The sequence below is a fragment of the Anneissia japonica genome, unplaced genomic scaffold (genome assembly GCF_011630105.1).
Source record: "Anneissia japonica isolate Jap-2015-1 unplaced genomic scaffold, ASM1163010v1 scaffold1792_len1028045_cov167, whole genome shotgun sequence".
In the NCBI taxonomy this organism is placed as follows: domain Eukaryota; kingdom Metazoa; phylum Echinodermata; class Crinoidea; order Comatulida; family Comatulidae; genus Anneissia; species Anneissia japonica.
Window position 1 is genome coordinate 555,173 of NW_022742319.1, and position 15,671 is coordinate 570,843.

The 15,671-nt window shown below is 33.8% G+C and overlaps 3 protein-coding genes across 5 annotated transcripts in view; 1 reads left to right on the forward strand and 2 right to left on the reverse strand.

Moving 5' to 3' along the window:
• Positions 1-3,893, reverse strand: part of LOC117119112 — a 4,684-nt gene extending 791 nt beyond the window's left edge. The window contains exons 1-2 of the mRNA XM_033263926.1: positions 3,761-3,893; positions 668-943 (exon numbers count right to left, since the gene is read on the reverse strand). Of these exons, the coding sequence (XP_033119817.1) occupies positions 668-943; positions 3,761-3,893 (409 nt within the window). The remainder of the gene's footprint in view (positions 1-667; positions 944-3,760) is intronic.
• Positions 3,894-4,166: 273 nt separating this feature from the next.
• Positions 4,167-12,301, reverse strand: LOC117119117. Of its 3 annotated transcripts, none has more exons than XM_033263930.1 (10): positions 12,179-12,301; positions 9,939-10,290; positions 9,072-9,134; positions 8,688-8,899; positions 7,598-7,687; positions 7,230-7,415; positions 6,818-6,971; positions 5,913-6,212; positions 5,249-5,451; positions 4,167-4,594 (listed from the first exon to the last, which is right to left on the reverse strand). In XM_033263930.1, the coding sequence occupies exons 2-10, from the start codon at positions 10,288-10,290 to the stop codon at positions 4,448-4,450; spliced, it is 1,707 nt and encodes a 568-aa protein (XP_033119821.1). In that variant the 5' UTR covers positions 12,179-12,301; the 3' UTR covers positions 4,167-4,447. The 3 variants fall into 3 exon arrangements, with proteins under 3 accessions (XP_033119821.1, XP_033119820.1, XP_033119822.1); XM_033263929.1 differs by lacking the exon at positions 12,179-12,301 and adding an exon at positions 10,624-10,766; XM_033263931.1 differs by lacking the exon at positions 12,179-12,301 and adding an exon at positions 10,558-10,598.
• LOC117119116 (vitamin K-dependent gamma-carboxylase-like) overlaps positions 12,179-15,671 on the forward strand; it is a 5,836-nt gene continuing 2,343 nt past the window's right edge. Inside the window, exons 1-2 of the mRNA XM_033263927.1 lie at positions 12,179-12,429; positions 13,245-14,326. Coding sequence (XP_033119818.1) covers positions 12,186-12,429; positions 13,245-14,326 — 1,326 coding nt within the window. The 5' untranslated portion in view covers positions 12,179-12,185. The remainder of the gene's footprint in view (positions 12,430-13,244; positions 14,327-15,671) is intronic.

Sequence of the window (15,671 nt, forward strand, 5' to 3'; positions counted from 1 at the left end):
TCTTTTTGTTTCTTTTCCTCTCTTTACCTTTCTGTTTTCTTTCTTTTTTCTTCTTCTTTCTTTACCTTTTGTTTCTTTTTCTTTCTTTACCTTTTGTTTTCTTCCTTTTTTTTACATTTTAACTTTTCCTTTTTATTCTTTCTTTTATTTCTGTACCTTTTCCATTTTCTTCTTTATCATGGTGATACTAATGATGATGACGATGATGATGATAATGATGATATTAATGATGACGTTGATAATGACGATGATGATCCCCTTCCATTGTGCATACCACTTGAACGTTTGGCTCCAGTAGGAGCGTTGGTCAGTACGCATACAAGATACAAGAATATGGTGATGATAATTATGATCTGTCTCTTATACACATCTAGATGTGTAGCAGAAAATACATATGAGCATACCAGGTAAGTTTATACACTAATGCCGACAGAAACTATAGCGAATATATGTTGCCATGGCGCATAGATAATTATGGTCATTTATCTATTGTAATAAATACAGACGGACGTTTTAAGTTTGTTACAAACCACAAAAAAATACAAATGAAAAAATGATGGTGTTAGTGAATAACTGCTTTTTACAGTTAGTTTAATTGCATTGTTTAACCTGTGGTTTTTAACACAAAGTTTTTTGCATAATGGAGTGTTACGATTAAGGAACCTACCTACGACCCGTAAGTCTGTCGAATGGGTAACGACATCCGAGTCATTTGCGACACAGGTATATATGGCAGTGTGGCATGACCTTGCGTAGACGATCACTAGTTGTTGGCCTTCGTCCCGTAGTTGTGGATTGCCGGAGTCGTTGCACGGTGGTTTGTATATGCTTGATGTTTGTATTGTCTCATTGAAACGATACCAAATGATGTTATAAGCGTGAATGATATTGCATTCAATTATTGTCCTTGTACGTCGCACTACTGGTTGGATTTGTATTGTGTCTGATTAAATATAAACAAGTACAATGATCATTTGTATTGTTGATATTGTTCAAAATAGCATTAAAATATAATAATGATGATGATGATTATGCTGTTGATGCTGATGATGAAGATGGCGTTGCCAACGTATAATTAACAATAATAATAATAATAATAATAATAATAATAATAATAATAATACATGTAATAATAACAATTTTGAACTTATATAGCGCATAATTTAAAATACCCCTATGCCTCTATTACAGCAGGGAGTGGGCTAAAGTATTTAGAGTTTCATTTAATTTAACAAGAAATATTCCTATAAAAAAACCCGCCGCAACATCTTTAACTTATGACTGGTTTGTATTTCAAAACTTAAATAAATTAACGTATTCTTGAGGATGACCTACCATCTTCAATAACATTTCTTTTATGGTATGACACATAAAAATCATAGCTTACAGGTACAGGAATTGGTTTGCGACTGGTGTAACAATAACCACAAAGTTATTTACCTTGCGGTCACAGGATTAATACTGTACATTATGTGAAAAGTATAATTCATAAACCAGTGTAATATTTAATTTTGTTTAGGCTTAACATGGACTTTCTTTAGCGTGTGTTCTTACCATTATTGTTGTTATTAATATTATTATTATTAATGATAGTAATAATATTATTATTTCTAAATATTATTTTATATATTTGTATTCAATATTTAAAAAAATATATTTTACTATTTTTATTATTCTGCTGGCCGGGTTGGACGAGTTATTATTATTATTAATGATAATAATAATAATATTATTATTTCTAAATATTATTTTATATATTTGTATTCAATATTTAAAAAAAATATATTTTACTATTTTTATTATTCTGTTGGCCGGGTTGGACGAGTTATTATTATTATTAATGATAATAATAATATTATTATTTCTAAATATTATTTTATATATTTGTATTCAATATTTTTAAAAATATATTTTACTATTTTTATTATTCTTCTGGCCGGGTTGGATGAGTTATTATTATTATTAATGATAATAATAATATTATTATTTCTAAATATTATTTTATATATTTGTATTCAATATTAAAAAAAATATATTTTACTATTTTTATTATTCTGTTGGCCGGGTTGGACGAGTTATAGATAAATTCCATCATAACCGATTTTTATGCTTCAGCTTCTCACTGTCTGTTCAGCATTTCAAAGCGCATGCTCACTGTGTTTTCATAATATTTCGGAGACGCTATTTGGTAACCGCACATGCGCACTGCTTAGTTCAGAATTCTCATTCCTTCGTAGTAAGCTTCCACTGCATACAGTTTCTTAACGGCTGTTTCCTCTTGTTGGTAGCAGCCTGAAGGTGTTGCGCGAAAAAATAAATGAATATCAACTATAAAAGTATATCAATAACTTGATTTACTTAAAGTTATAAATATTTTTCAAATAACCCAGTAATTTAATTATTTTTAAAAATTAATCTTACAGATACCTTGGTACTATATTTGAAGACAATCTCAGCTGGGGATTAAATGCTGATACCTTAATTAAAAAAGGAAACCAGCGATTATACATACTTAAAAAAACTAAATGAATTTAAAGCAAATACGTCTATAGTAAAAGTTTTTTATAACTCGTTTGTTGAAAGTGCATAGCCTTTTCTTTTAGGCCTATATGTTGGTTTTGTAATTTAAGTCTTAAAGATAGGAACGCCTTGCAAAGAATAGTAAACTTGTGTTAAAAAAAAAACCGGAAGTCCATTGCGTAGTTTGTCATCCTTTAGTGACAAACACATTTTAGCTAAATTGAAATATATTTTGGAAACCCCAGAACATGTCCTATTCCATGAGTTTGAAATATTACCACATGGTCTCCGGTACAAAAGTCTAGTGCTTAGGACAAAACGGAAGTTAGATTCGTTCGCTCCAACCGGTATTAGGCTTTTAAATAAGAATAAATAATTTAATATTTTGCAAATGAAATAAAGCTAAGATTGTAGGCCTATGCTATGGGCTTTTTATCTTTGTATGTAAACTCTGTGTTTATTGTATTTCTTTATTATTATCCTTTTTATTCAGTCCTGTTTTTAGGCATTGCCCCATGTAGGATGAATAAAGATTTATATTGATATTGATATTGATATGTTTTTCCTTTTCCCTATTTTTTTTCATGTCTTTTCTTCCTTTTTCCTTTCTTTTCTTTCCTTTCATTACTATCACCTGTCTCTTTCCTTTCCTTTTCCTTTCTTCTTTAATTTCCTTTTTTATTTCTAATTTCCTTTTTTTTTTCATTCATTTTGTTTTTCGTTCTTGTTTCTTTTCCTTTCTTTACCTTTCTGTTTTCTTTCTTTTTTCTTCTTCTTTCTTTACCTTTTGTTCCTTTTTCTTTTTCTTTCTTTACCTTTTGTTTTCTTCCTTTTTTTACATTTTAACTTTTCCTTTTTATTCTTTCTTTTATTTCTGTACCTTTTCCCTTTTCTTCTTTATCATGGTGACACTAATGATGATGACGATGATGATGATAATGATGATATTAATAATGACGTTGATAATGACGATGATGATACCCTTCCATTGTGCATACCACTTGAACGTTTGGCTCCAGTAGGAGCGTTGGTGAGTACGCATACAAGATACAAGAATATGGTGATGATAATGATGATAATGCTAGCTAATTAGGACTATATCGAAAAGAGAAGCCCTTCTATTTGGTTCTATAAACTAATTATAACATATTGTTGTTGAATATTTTTGTAACATGATAGACCTGACTATAGTATAAACGACAGCTTACTAAAAATAGTACAGTTGTGAAATTCTACTCACCGTTGTTCCCGCCCCCATTGGACGAGCACCTGTTAGGGCTACCCTGAGATAGGTTCACGAATATTGCTATTATGGAAATAAATAATTGCAATAATTTCACACGAATAAAATTCCACGTACACACATATGGCATAATTTTATCAAACACAAGATACAATCAGCCAGCGCACTAGTCCACCGTACCCGGATGTAATAACGTGCATAAGCTTACCATTATCAATAAATATATGATAATACGTGATAAGGTGGCATCTGTCCTTACAAGGTACAAAGGTAAATTATCTGCATCCATTATGCAGAAAGTACTATATGTTATGAGTCATAAGCACGGATTTATGCTCCTTTTATATGCCTGCCTTCAATTCAATACGAGGTATAGGCTTATCAAATAAAAACACAAAACAAATTTAGCTAGTAGGCCTAGCCTATAACCAATTTATTTCAAATGAAAGTTTTAGATAATCAACATACATGTCACTTTAGTATGTATTACAAACCGATCGTTTGCTCCATTTTTAGAAGCGTTCCTTTAAATTTATGGAAATCATATTTAGATACATTCTCGTTCTATGTAATTTAATTATTTTTGTGTAGGTCTACGTGTATTTCCTTGACATTGAATCTGATGCTTCCGATTTAAGCGTAGGAATATTGACGTCTTGAAGGCCGTCCTTATCTGGAATTATACTAGACCGGCTGGTAATAGCAGTAGTGGAGGACATGGTTGGTTTTGTCGCCAGAATCAAAAGGATGAGCGCCTCCTTTGTCATTACTGTTGCTGCTATCTTCATCATCCCAACGGAAAAACTCTTCGGTTACGTCCATGCCGTGTACCTACATGAAAACAAAAGACAGTTCTTTTTAATTAAATGTGTGTAGACCTAATATGTTTCATCGTCATTAATACCATAATCATCATTATCTATAGCAGTAATGTCATCACCATTAGTACCATTGTCGTCAGATCATACGTAGTCGCCATCGTTGCTGTCATCACAATCGTTATTTTTATTCAACATCAACAATATCAATATCGTCGTTGATGTCGACATCATCCTCATCAATACTACCGCCATTACCATCACCATCACCATCGCAACCATCACCATCATCATCATCATCATCGTTATCATCATCATCATCATTATCATCATCATCATCATCATCACCATTATCATCCTCATCATCATCATTATCATCACCATTATCATTATCATCATCATCATCATCATGATCATCATGATCATCATCATCAACAACATCATCATCATCTTCATAATCATCATCATCACCACCATCATCATCATCATCATTATTGTTGCTGTCAATACTTCAAAATATGTGTCCCAGAAGACTCGGTTGAAAAGAAATATTAGTTCAAATGTTTCCCATACAGTGGTCAGCCTTTCCCCTACCCTACGATCTATCCACATGCATCTATATAAAACCAAAACGTTACTTAAAGTACTGTTAATTGTTGTTAATTACCTTTTGGCATCCGTTTGATTCCGACAAAAGATAGAATGGTGAGTCCGTCGGCAGGTAGGTAGCGCGTGCATTGATCACATCCCTCTTGCAACAATACTCAATGCGGGTATTGTCATCGTACTTTCCTTCGGGCACCGACCCTCCAAATGAATTTGCGTTGTGGCGATTTTCATCGTCCCAGTATATGTATCCCTCGTCAAGACCTATTGAAAAGCATTTTATATTATATTTATAGCTAATTCTGAGAATTTACTACGTTCTTTGACGTTTTAAAAAATTAAATTTGTCAACACATGTTTATATAAAAGTAAATGATTACAAAAGATAATGATGATAAACAATAAAATATAACTAATAATAATAATTTATATAAATATGACAATAAGCCTAATAATAATAATAATAATAATAATAATAATAATAATAATAATAATAATTATTATTATTATTATTATTATTAAGTGCAGTGCCAACAAAAAGGAAAATGTAAATGTTATAATAATGTTTACCCTATTAATAAATTAGCACATACCGGTACCGTATTATTTTATATCATATTATTCTATAAAATACTATTAATATAGTATACTATTTCATGTCTATTATGATATACTATATTTTCTATTATGTATAATTGATCCATATATTATAAACTATTTCATACCATCTGGACAAGTACTGCCCTTTTTGAAGATGCAATACGATCCTTCTGGCCAGGTCCAGTCGTATTCGCCTCCTTTATACTGAGTCTTCATACAAAAGTCTTGTTCCATGTTGTCTACACTGTAAGGACCTTCGAAGTGTAGAGGATCGGACCAGTAGTTATTGGCTCTGTCGTTTTCAGTGTCTTGGTAGCGATAGCCACTATGCCAAGGAAAGTCGATATTCGGTGGACAACCGGCAGCAGGCTTTGGGAGCCCGTAGGCTCCCAAAGGCCACGTTATTGGAATTTGTACAACGGGATCTGCCGAACAAGAAAATACATCTTATAAATTCATGTTGTAGCTAGGTCAAAATGGGCCCAGTGCAAATAAAATTGCCAGGACCTTTGATGAAAAGCGTCAAGGGCCATAAACCTGAGTTATGGACAGTAGAAGGTGCTGAACTGAAAGCTATTCCGACGTTTCAATTTTTCAGGAGCCGTATTTTGAATTTAAAGAAGTAAATTTCTGGACAAGGTATACTGATCTTCAGTAAATTCAACAAGAAAATTGGTGGCACATAAATGAAACAATTGAAATGAACACAATAATCAATAATTATTCATCTGAAAACCTAAATATTACTCAGGGGCCACTGGTCGTATTTATAAAGAATGTTATTTAAAATTTTTAATTTTAGCACTATTTATGGATAGACCCATCCTATGTCACTGTATTCCAAACTTAATTACCGAGAGTCAGTTTTCTATTTTTTAATATACCGTAACTATTTTCGTACTCTCCCCTTCTTTAACTTTCAAAATGTACATAATTATATCGACACAAGCGCATGTATACAAAGTCAGCCTAGGCTGATTATTATGGTGAATATATAAACATTGTTTAAAGGAAAAAGTATTTGTTATACCCTCTGCCTTTTCCACATGTCGCCATAAGGGGTATGCCAACATTGCACGTTGCACGTTGAGTCTCGTGACAGGAAGGGAGGACTTCCATGCCTTTGAACACAGACCTTGTTCTGTGTAAGAGTTGAATTGTGTCCAGAATGCATTGGTAAACAACTGGATTCAAGAACAGAGGTTGATAGAGCATTAGAGTCAATATTAGTACTATGCTATATTCATTTCCAAAATTTAATAACTATTAGTAAAAGTATTAGTTAAAGTAGTAACGATTGCAATATATATATATATATATATACTGTCTCTTATACACATCTAGATGTGTATAAGAGACAGCGGTAAATATATATAGACCTTATACATTCATTTTAAAAATGACATACTTTATAATATAAAGAACCTCTAATTCACACTAACCTCATCCATTCGAATTAAATTCAATTTTATTGGTTCTGATAGTTCTTCGTTTCCGTTGGTAATAACAACTCGGTTTGATCCAAATTTTGTCTGTTTGGTCATACTCTGATGGAAACGGTCAATATCAATAACAATGGATGCTGCCCAGTTAAACAGTTCTACCCCAACTCCGACGCTAGCCTCTGCCTGAAAATTATCATTTATTTTAAATTGATATTCAAATAAAAATAAATTATTTCTATTTTTTCTTTTCACGTGCACCTTAATACCCTGTCGTCTCTATTTAGGGGGGTAGACACATCGAAGTACCAAAAATGATCAGTCATTGATGGACTTATTTTAATTATAATATAATATAATGTAATTACCTCTCTCATGGCGTAGCGAACAAATTCATTCCTTGAACTGGTATAGCGTTCCGACTGCCTAACACCCAACTCAACTTCCACTACTACATGCTAAAATAATGATAGGATGTTACTTAGATGGTGGTACACAGACAACAGGAGGACATTATATAATTACCTAGTCAGGAGTCTTACAATTTAAGCCCTGTTAGTTGGCCAACTGAACACAAACAAATTATGACTAATAATAATACGTATATGCAAGAGGATAAGGTCAGGTTTTATTTATTTATTTTTATTTTTTTCATCCGGATTCATACGGCGCTTATCAAAAACCAAGGAATATACAAGGCACTGACGTAAGTATTTCCCTGGTCACTGAATACAGAGTTGGCAAACAAGCAAATTTTTGTGCAACTTTCTCTGCTCTCGGGGGGTACCCCAAGTCATGCTGTTTACACGCACAAGCTAATACGTTCAATACCCCCCCCCCCCAACATCCTACCAGGTACCCATTTATATACTCCTGGGTAAAGAGAGGCAAACGTAAGTAAAGCACCTTGCCCAAGGACACAAGCAATGCGACTGGCGTCGGACTCGAACTCAGCCCGATCTATCTCACGATCAGAAGTCCAACACCTTACACGCTGTGCCCCACGCTCCTGGGTAGTCTTTCTCATAGGCTCACAGTCGACATTTGAAGACATTGCATCAACCAATTTACTCTAGACACTCCTTTACTAATATTTGGAGTCATCACTGATATCATAAATAGTGACGACGTTTGCCTCACCAAAATGGTGAAAACTGTAGTGGTTTGAAAATGGTCTGTGTGTAGAGAGTGGTTGTTGCATGTCGTTTAGCACTGAGGTCGGTTTTGACAAGTCGCTTGTATATTCCACTTCAATGTGTCTTTGGCAAGGGACTATATTATTATTGTCTATCTCTAACCCAGGAATGTCGGTGTTTGGTAGAAACAATACCATGATTATTGAATGTTGGTCCAGGGAGCTAAGGATGTGTTTCAAATTGTAAGTGTTTTATCCTATGAAGGACTAATAACTTAAAACACTTTAATTGCAGTTAAAGTAGGCTCATTAATTATGCTTACAGTTCCCCACAAATCAATGAAATCAAAGTAAGTCTGTTGGTCGTACAACTTCGGAAGTGAGCAGGCATTGATTACAAAAGAACGACTTAGAAAATACTTTGAACTTTTAACTTCATCCAACTTCAACGATGCCTTGGCAAGTGAACATTCATTTGATTCGGCGTAATATACATATTCCAAGTCACGTGTGCCTTCCACAATAAACTCAAATCCTGCAACAGAAACACCAGTGATATCTCCTAAATCTACATGTCTCAGTTTTTCTGAAAGTCTATGCATTTTCAAGATTAAACTGAAAATACTGATAATTTGCTAATTCCATTTAGTTACAGTGTATTCTGCTAAGGATTTGTTGATTTTAAATTTTGCATTGCAGTTACTTACCGAGACTGGCAGTAAACTCGAGTCCAATAAAAAGTATCTCCATTGTTACGTTGATATCCGATTCTGATCGAATAATAAAAACATATAAATTAATAATTTCTATGGACAGATTGCTCTGGTGAGTTACTTTTTAACTTATGAAACTTGGCCTTTTCTCATCTTCGTTATTTTGCTTGTGAAACACATTAGAACATAATTATTAAATACTGTTAAAAATAACTATTAACATGGCTGCAACGGGATATGCAAGATCCCGACTATAAGGTATACATCAATGCATAGTTTGACTAAATTTGTTCAACGGCTCCAGGGTTTCTTTTCTGAAATGGGATTTCAACAAACAATCGATTGCCAATATGTAAGAAAAAGATTGGTGGACAAAATCAAGTAAAGCTTGAGAAAAAATACTACAAAAAAAAAAAAAAAATAGGGAAGAATTTTTCCTGAAAGTGATTGATAATGGCATAATAATATAACTGTAGAAGCAGCACAATAGAAAATCTGGTAAAATTTGCAGGTGCTACTGAGGTGAATTTTATCAGAATCACATGTCACCAGATAAGAACATCGAAACCCAATGTTTTGTAACTAGAATCAGTTATTCGAATTGGGTAATACGAATGCACTTTCCTAGAGCATCATCGGTGCAATTTTACTTTGCATACGTCAACAAGATAAGTTATGACAAAATAATATGTATTATGTGAGCTCGCATCAACCTGCAAGTATTCTGTTAGTGATGCAGAATGAATCTTTAATAATTATAGATAGAATAAGTGGAATTGTAACATTTATGACAATAGAGAATCACATGATGTGTTAATTACTAAATTAATTGTTAATATTGCAAAGAAAGCACGTGTTTACCATTGAATCTTCTTTGTCCAAGATTATACTTTAGACCTTTCTGGTACTCCCATCCGCCACTTACGGCCTGTTGTCTCGTAGTGTTAGTACACGATTTGTTGACAGAGACTGTCATCTCATCTGGAATTGTATACTTTCCATCATCTGAGAGATTATCTTCATCGAAGTGAAAGTCAAAGACATTTCGAGTTGACAGAAGGCCAGGATCAGCCCCACCATAATCCTTACTCCCTTGCGGATTTCCATCGAGGATGTTGTACCCAGAACCGATGAAAAATATTCCATAAGGGGCCCATTCAGCTGCAAGTGTCAGTCCCAGAGATACTGCGAACCAAACAACGGCATACATCATCTGTATTTTAAATAGAAGTTATGAAAAGAAATTATTGTATCGCAATGTTTTCGTTCTACAAGGTAATAAAGGTAAAGGTAAAAGTAATCCCGTTTATCTACTAAGGGGGATGAGCTGTTAGCCCATTGTACTAAGCCTCGGTATTGTGTGGAAGGGTGGCCAGTTCCTTTCCACGCCACATTTTTCCTCCCCAGTAGTAAACCACTGGGGAAGAATGGGGATATCATATTACAAGGTAATATGATATCAAAATAAATAAACACGCGCCCTTATGTTAGATACTATAACCACAGATCCTGTATGTGGAATCTGTGCTATAACGGATATACTTACATTCTCCATCGTGATGTATGAATAAATCAACAATGAGAGCACCAAACTTATTGAAAATACTTATTTTACATCTGTTGAAATTAATTTTGATAAGAATAAACTAATAAAGTGAAGCGGGGAAATGAAAATATTTATCGGTGGAACAAACCATATGGCGGCCGTTAAATGAACGCTGTTTATCTAATTTATTAATTTTTATCATCTATGTGATATTGCAATCATCACCATATTATGGGGAATGTTTAACCAAAGTGCCAACAGTCATCACATAGTTTCACAAGTGTTAGTTTAAGGTATGCCTTACATTTTGAGTAATAATGTATGAATGGTATGGCATGGCTATTTTGAGAAGTTGTCATCTTCTAATAGAGTAATTTAACCTAGAATCTTTGTTAGTAGCACTAAAGCCCTGTAAATGTTGTTTTTGTAAAACTGAAAATAAATGATAACGTGTCTGCCTATATACATTTTCTTTATTTTGAAAACAATCTGTAACATTTACATGAAAACATAAATTTTACAATCAGTGTATAATAGACTTGTAGTAGAAGGCATATCTATCTATCAGGAGAAAATGTTTCAGTGTGACGTTGCAGAACTGGATCTCTGGATCCTACAGTTTATATTTGATTCAATTATATGGTAACCAAAAATACCACATTAACTAAATTTGTAACAATTGTCGATGAAAAATAATAATTCTACGGCGATGAAGTAATTATTCTATTAGCGGTATATTAAAGTCAGTAGTAATTTTCTCAAATATGAGAGAATTTCGTCCTGTACATCGTAACAACCCTTCCTACGGTAATTTATCTTTTAAGTTATAAAGTACCAATATGGAAATGCAACTCAATCGGAAAATAATTGTTTCAGACTTCTGTATGTTAATTAATTAATTACTGTAGTTAATTATAAGATCTGCCTAAACAACAGCGAACTCTGGACAATGACCAAATTGTTAGAGAATGAAATAGATGTGTTCCAACGAAAGTTTCTACGAAGAATATTAGGTATAAAGTGGCCAGAGAAAATAAGGAATGACGAGTTATATAGAAAGACAGGGGACGAAGAATGGAGTAAGAAAGTAAAGAAAAGAAGGCTGATATGGTATGGGCACCTGCTCCGCTTAGATGAACACACTCCAGCTAGAATGGCATACCACGAAGTAGAGCGAAAGGTAAAACGTCCGCAGGGGCGGCCGACAACAACAGATTTTTCAAACACGGGTCTATGCACGCACTTGCTCAAAAACGCACCGAATGGCGGAAATTAGTGAAATGCGCGATGTCTAACGACGACTAGCGTTCAAGAAGAAGAATTATAAGATTTCGGTACACCATGTGGCCTTGTTTCTGTAATGCTGATGTTGAACAAAACAAATAAAAACAAAATCGAACAATGTTTATTAGGAAGTTGCTGCGCCAAATTAATGAACCCCTTAAACTGAGTACATAGACGTAAAGGTCGTGCTGATAACGTATTATCTACGGTACGTTCGTCAACATGAATTTAAGCCTAGGCCACAACACACACGATCAGCAGAGTGCCAAACCTGAAAAATGGCTACGCAAAACAAGGTTAGTCAGGATAATTCGGATCTTCGGTTCAGAAAACATGGAGAAATATTAAAGAAAGTCTATGGTTCTCCAGATGATATCAAAGTCAGCACGTCCTCTCGAAATATACTGATGCCGTGGTTATGGGATTGGCTCGCGGAGCCTGTTGATGCCATCTCCATTTCTTTGTTCCGTGTGTTCTTTGGGTTTGGAATGACCTGGCACATAATACGCCTCTTGAGGAAATGTAAGTAGGCCTACCACTTGATCTATTTATTTACTATATGTTTGGTTTATTTACTATATGTTTGGTTGAGGGTAATCCATTAAATAAAGCTATTTTTTGCAACAATGCTCCAACACCCTGATTTGTGGATAAGAATAATGTGTTATGAATACAAGCTAATTTATGATATACAGTGAAAAGCTTATTATGTATTCTCGATGTCCTATAGTAAGTTACATTACAAAAGGGGTGGCACCAGTGTAAGAGAAAAAACACAATTCAACAGAGAGAAAAAAAAATATATGTAATTTCTAGACTATAGAATCGATTAAATCATACCTTTGAAACCCATAAATTGGCATATTTTTCGCCCCTCCCCAGACCACTTTCAAAAGATTTGAGCGACGCACCCACTTTCTCTCGTCGGTGACATCGGCTCCCGCCGGGGACCCTCGACCCCTCCCCCGTCGGGAAAATCCTGGCGCAACCCCTGCTTTGGAACGGTTTTATAGTCAATATATATTTATGATGCTTTAGGAGTCACCTATTAATTGGCTATTACTACTACAGCTGCTGCTGCTGCTGCTACTGCTGCTGCTGCTGCTGCCGCTGCCGCTGCCTCTACCGCTACCACTACCACTACTACCACCACCGATGATGATGATGTTTTTGTTGTTAATGGTGGTGGTGATGATGATGATGATGATGATGATGATGATGATGATGATGACGACGATGATGATGATGATGATGATGATGACACCTATGTATGGCAGATTAATTGCGTAGCGTAGTTTAATTTTTTACCATTAAAAAAATATATCTCATTTTTGCAGCAACTGTAGATGCGAACTTCAATTTTCCTGAGCTAAACTTTCATTATCCAATAGCTCGAGACAACGTCATAACTCCAAGAATTGAAGTTGTATACGCGATTACCATGGCAATTCTTCTGTCGTCCATAACAATGATGATCGGGCTGTTTACCAAACTGTCAGCAGCAGTATTTGTCACAAGTTATGTATGGTTTAATGCGTTAGAAAAATCTCGTTATAATAACCACTACTATTTCTATGCAAATTTGGCGCTTTTGATTGCAGTAACAGATTGTGGACGCAGATTTTCAATCGATAGTTTCCTCAAAAAGTCAGTGGCAGACACCACCGTTCCTCGGTGGCAGACATCTATATTCAAATTCATGGTAGTCGTTTGTTATTTCTTTGCAGGTATTGCAAAAATGAATTATGACTGGGTCATTAGAGGTGAACCTATGACAATGTGGATGTCTACAAAAATTGATTCACAAAGTATAATACCAAGTACACCATTCGTGATAAAATGTATTGGCTACTTCATGAGTCTAGGGGGTCTTATATTTGATACATTTATCGGAATTTTACTTGTTTCGTCAAGGTTTAGACCTTTTGGTTTCTTTTTAACGATGATTTTTCATGTTTCTAACCATTTTCTGTTTAGCATTGGAACCTTCCCTTGGGTTATGTTGACGACAAATTTTCTATTCGTTCCTCCTGAATCATTTAGAAATGGCTTCAGAAAATTCTTATCAATGGTGAATCTAAAAATTGATACTAAACAACAATCTGCTATACAAGAAAATATACCTTCTACAGATAACACTTATAACACAGATAATAAACAGAGTAAAAACAAATCTACAAAATTTTCAAAACCAAAAGTTTCTCTGAAAATTAAGTTATTTTTGGGATGTTTTGTTGGTTGGCATTTACTTATGCCTCTGCGTCACTTGTTGTATATGCAACATAGCTCAGTTAATTGGACATTGTACGGGCACCAGTTCAGTTGGAGAATGATGTTAAATGACGAAGAGGTTCTATTGAGATTGCATGCAAAACTAGATGTCGACAGTGAAGAAGAATTCATCCAGGATATAACAAGTGTACGTTTAGCCTCAAAATGCAAAGATGATTACATAAAATCGCTGCACTGCCGCTAAAGTGTTTTTTTTTTTTGTTCTTTTTTTTTTTACTGTAATCGCTACACTGTGTAGGTTACATAGAAGGCTACCGTACCTCATTCGGCCAACTAAGCGTCACTGAAAAAAGCCATCAGTGACAGCATGTAGCGAATTTTATGGAAATCAGGATTGCTTAAAGATGTAATGTCCCCTGAAAATGACAATAAATCATTAAAAATAATTTGTTAACTTGCTCATTTTTCTGTAACACTTGAGCATAGAAATTACTGCATTTAAAATGTGTACCTGATTGTTATACTTAATAAAGATAATGATAATAAAAATAATAAAACACTTCCAGTGACTGGAAGTGTTGCTATCATTTTTGGCTGTAAAATTATTGGTAAACATTTTTATGCTCAAGTTGTAAATTTTTATGAGCAATGAGCAAGTTTATTTCATAAAAGGTTTTTATGGTTTGTTTGGTATTTTTCATGGGACCATACATCTTTAACCAATTTAACAATGTAATTATGTAACAATATAATCAATGTATAAGATGCAATCAGTGTAACAATAAAAGTAATGTAATTACTGTAATCATATGTTCAAGATACCAATTCAATTATGTAGCAAAGTGATCAATATAGAAATAATTAATGTAACAATGCATTCGATGTAACAGCATAATTATTTGTAAAAATGTAATAAGTGTAACATTTAATCAAGATAACAATGTTTATTCCATAAAATATATGATGTTATTACTAAATAAGCTAAAACATGACAATTTAATTACGAACACAGTGTTTCAGGTAAAGATAATTTGCAAAAGCAAATACACAAAGCAAAATGCGAGTGCAACGAAAATAATTACTCATGTACAGTGCCAGTGCAGGGGGAAGATCATAGGGGTCCAAGCTTACCAAGGGAGCATTTAGAATTTGCATGTCTGTTACCCCTTGCCCCTGTTACAGTTTCCTCTCTTGGCGGCCATACTCATGTAACACATATATCATATAAGTAAAAATTAGAAGTAAACTCACAAAAGAAAAATGTACATCCTGCAGAGATCATGAGAGTAATTAATAGAAAATTCTGGGAATTAATCATCAGAAAAAGTACATAAGTTAATTTATTTCGGGTCATTTGAGTATTGCACAATGTTCAGGTCATGTTCAGACTCTAAAATAAGTCAGTTCAGATTCAGTATTTACAATAAATTTGTGTAAATATTATTATTATTATTATTATTATTATTATTATTATTATTACCGTATTATTATTATTATTATTATTACCGTATTATTATTATTATTATTATTAT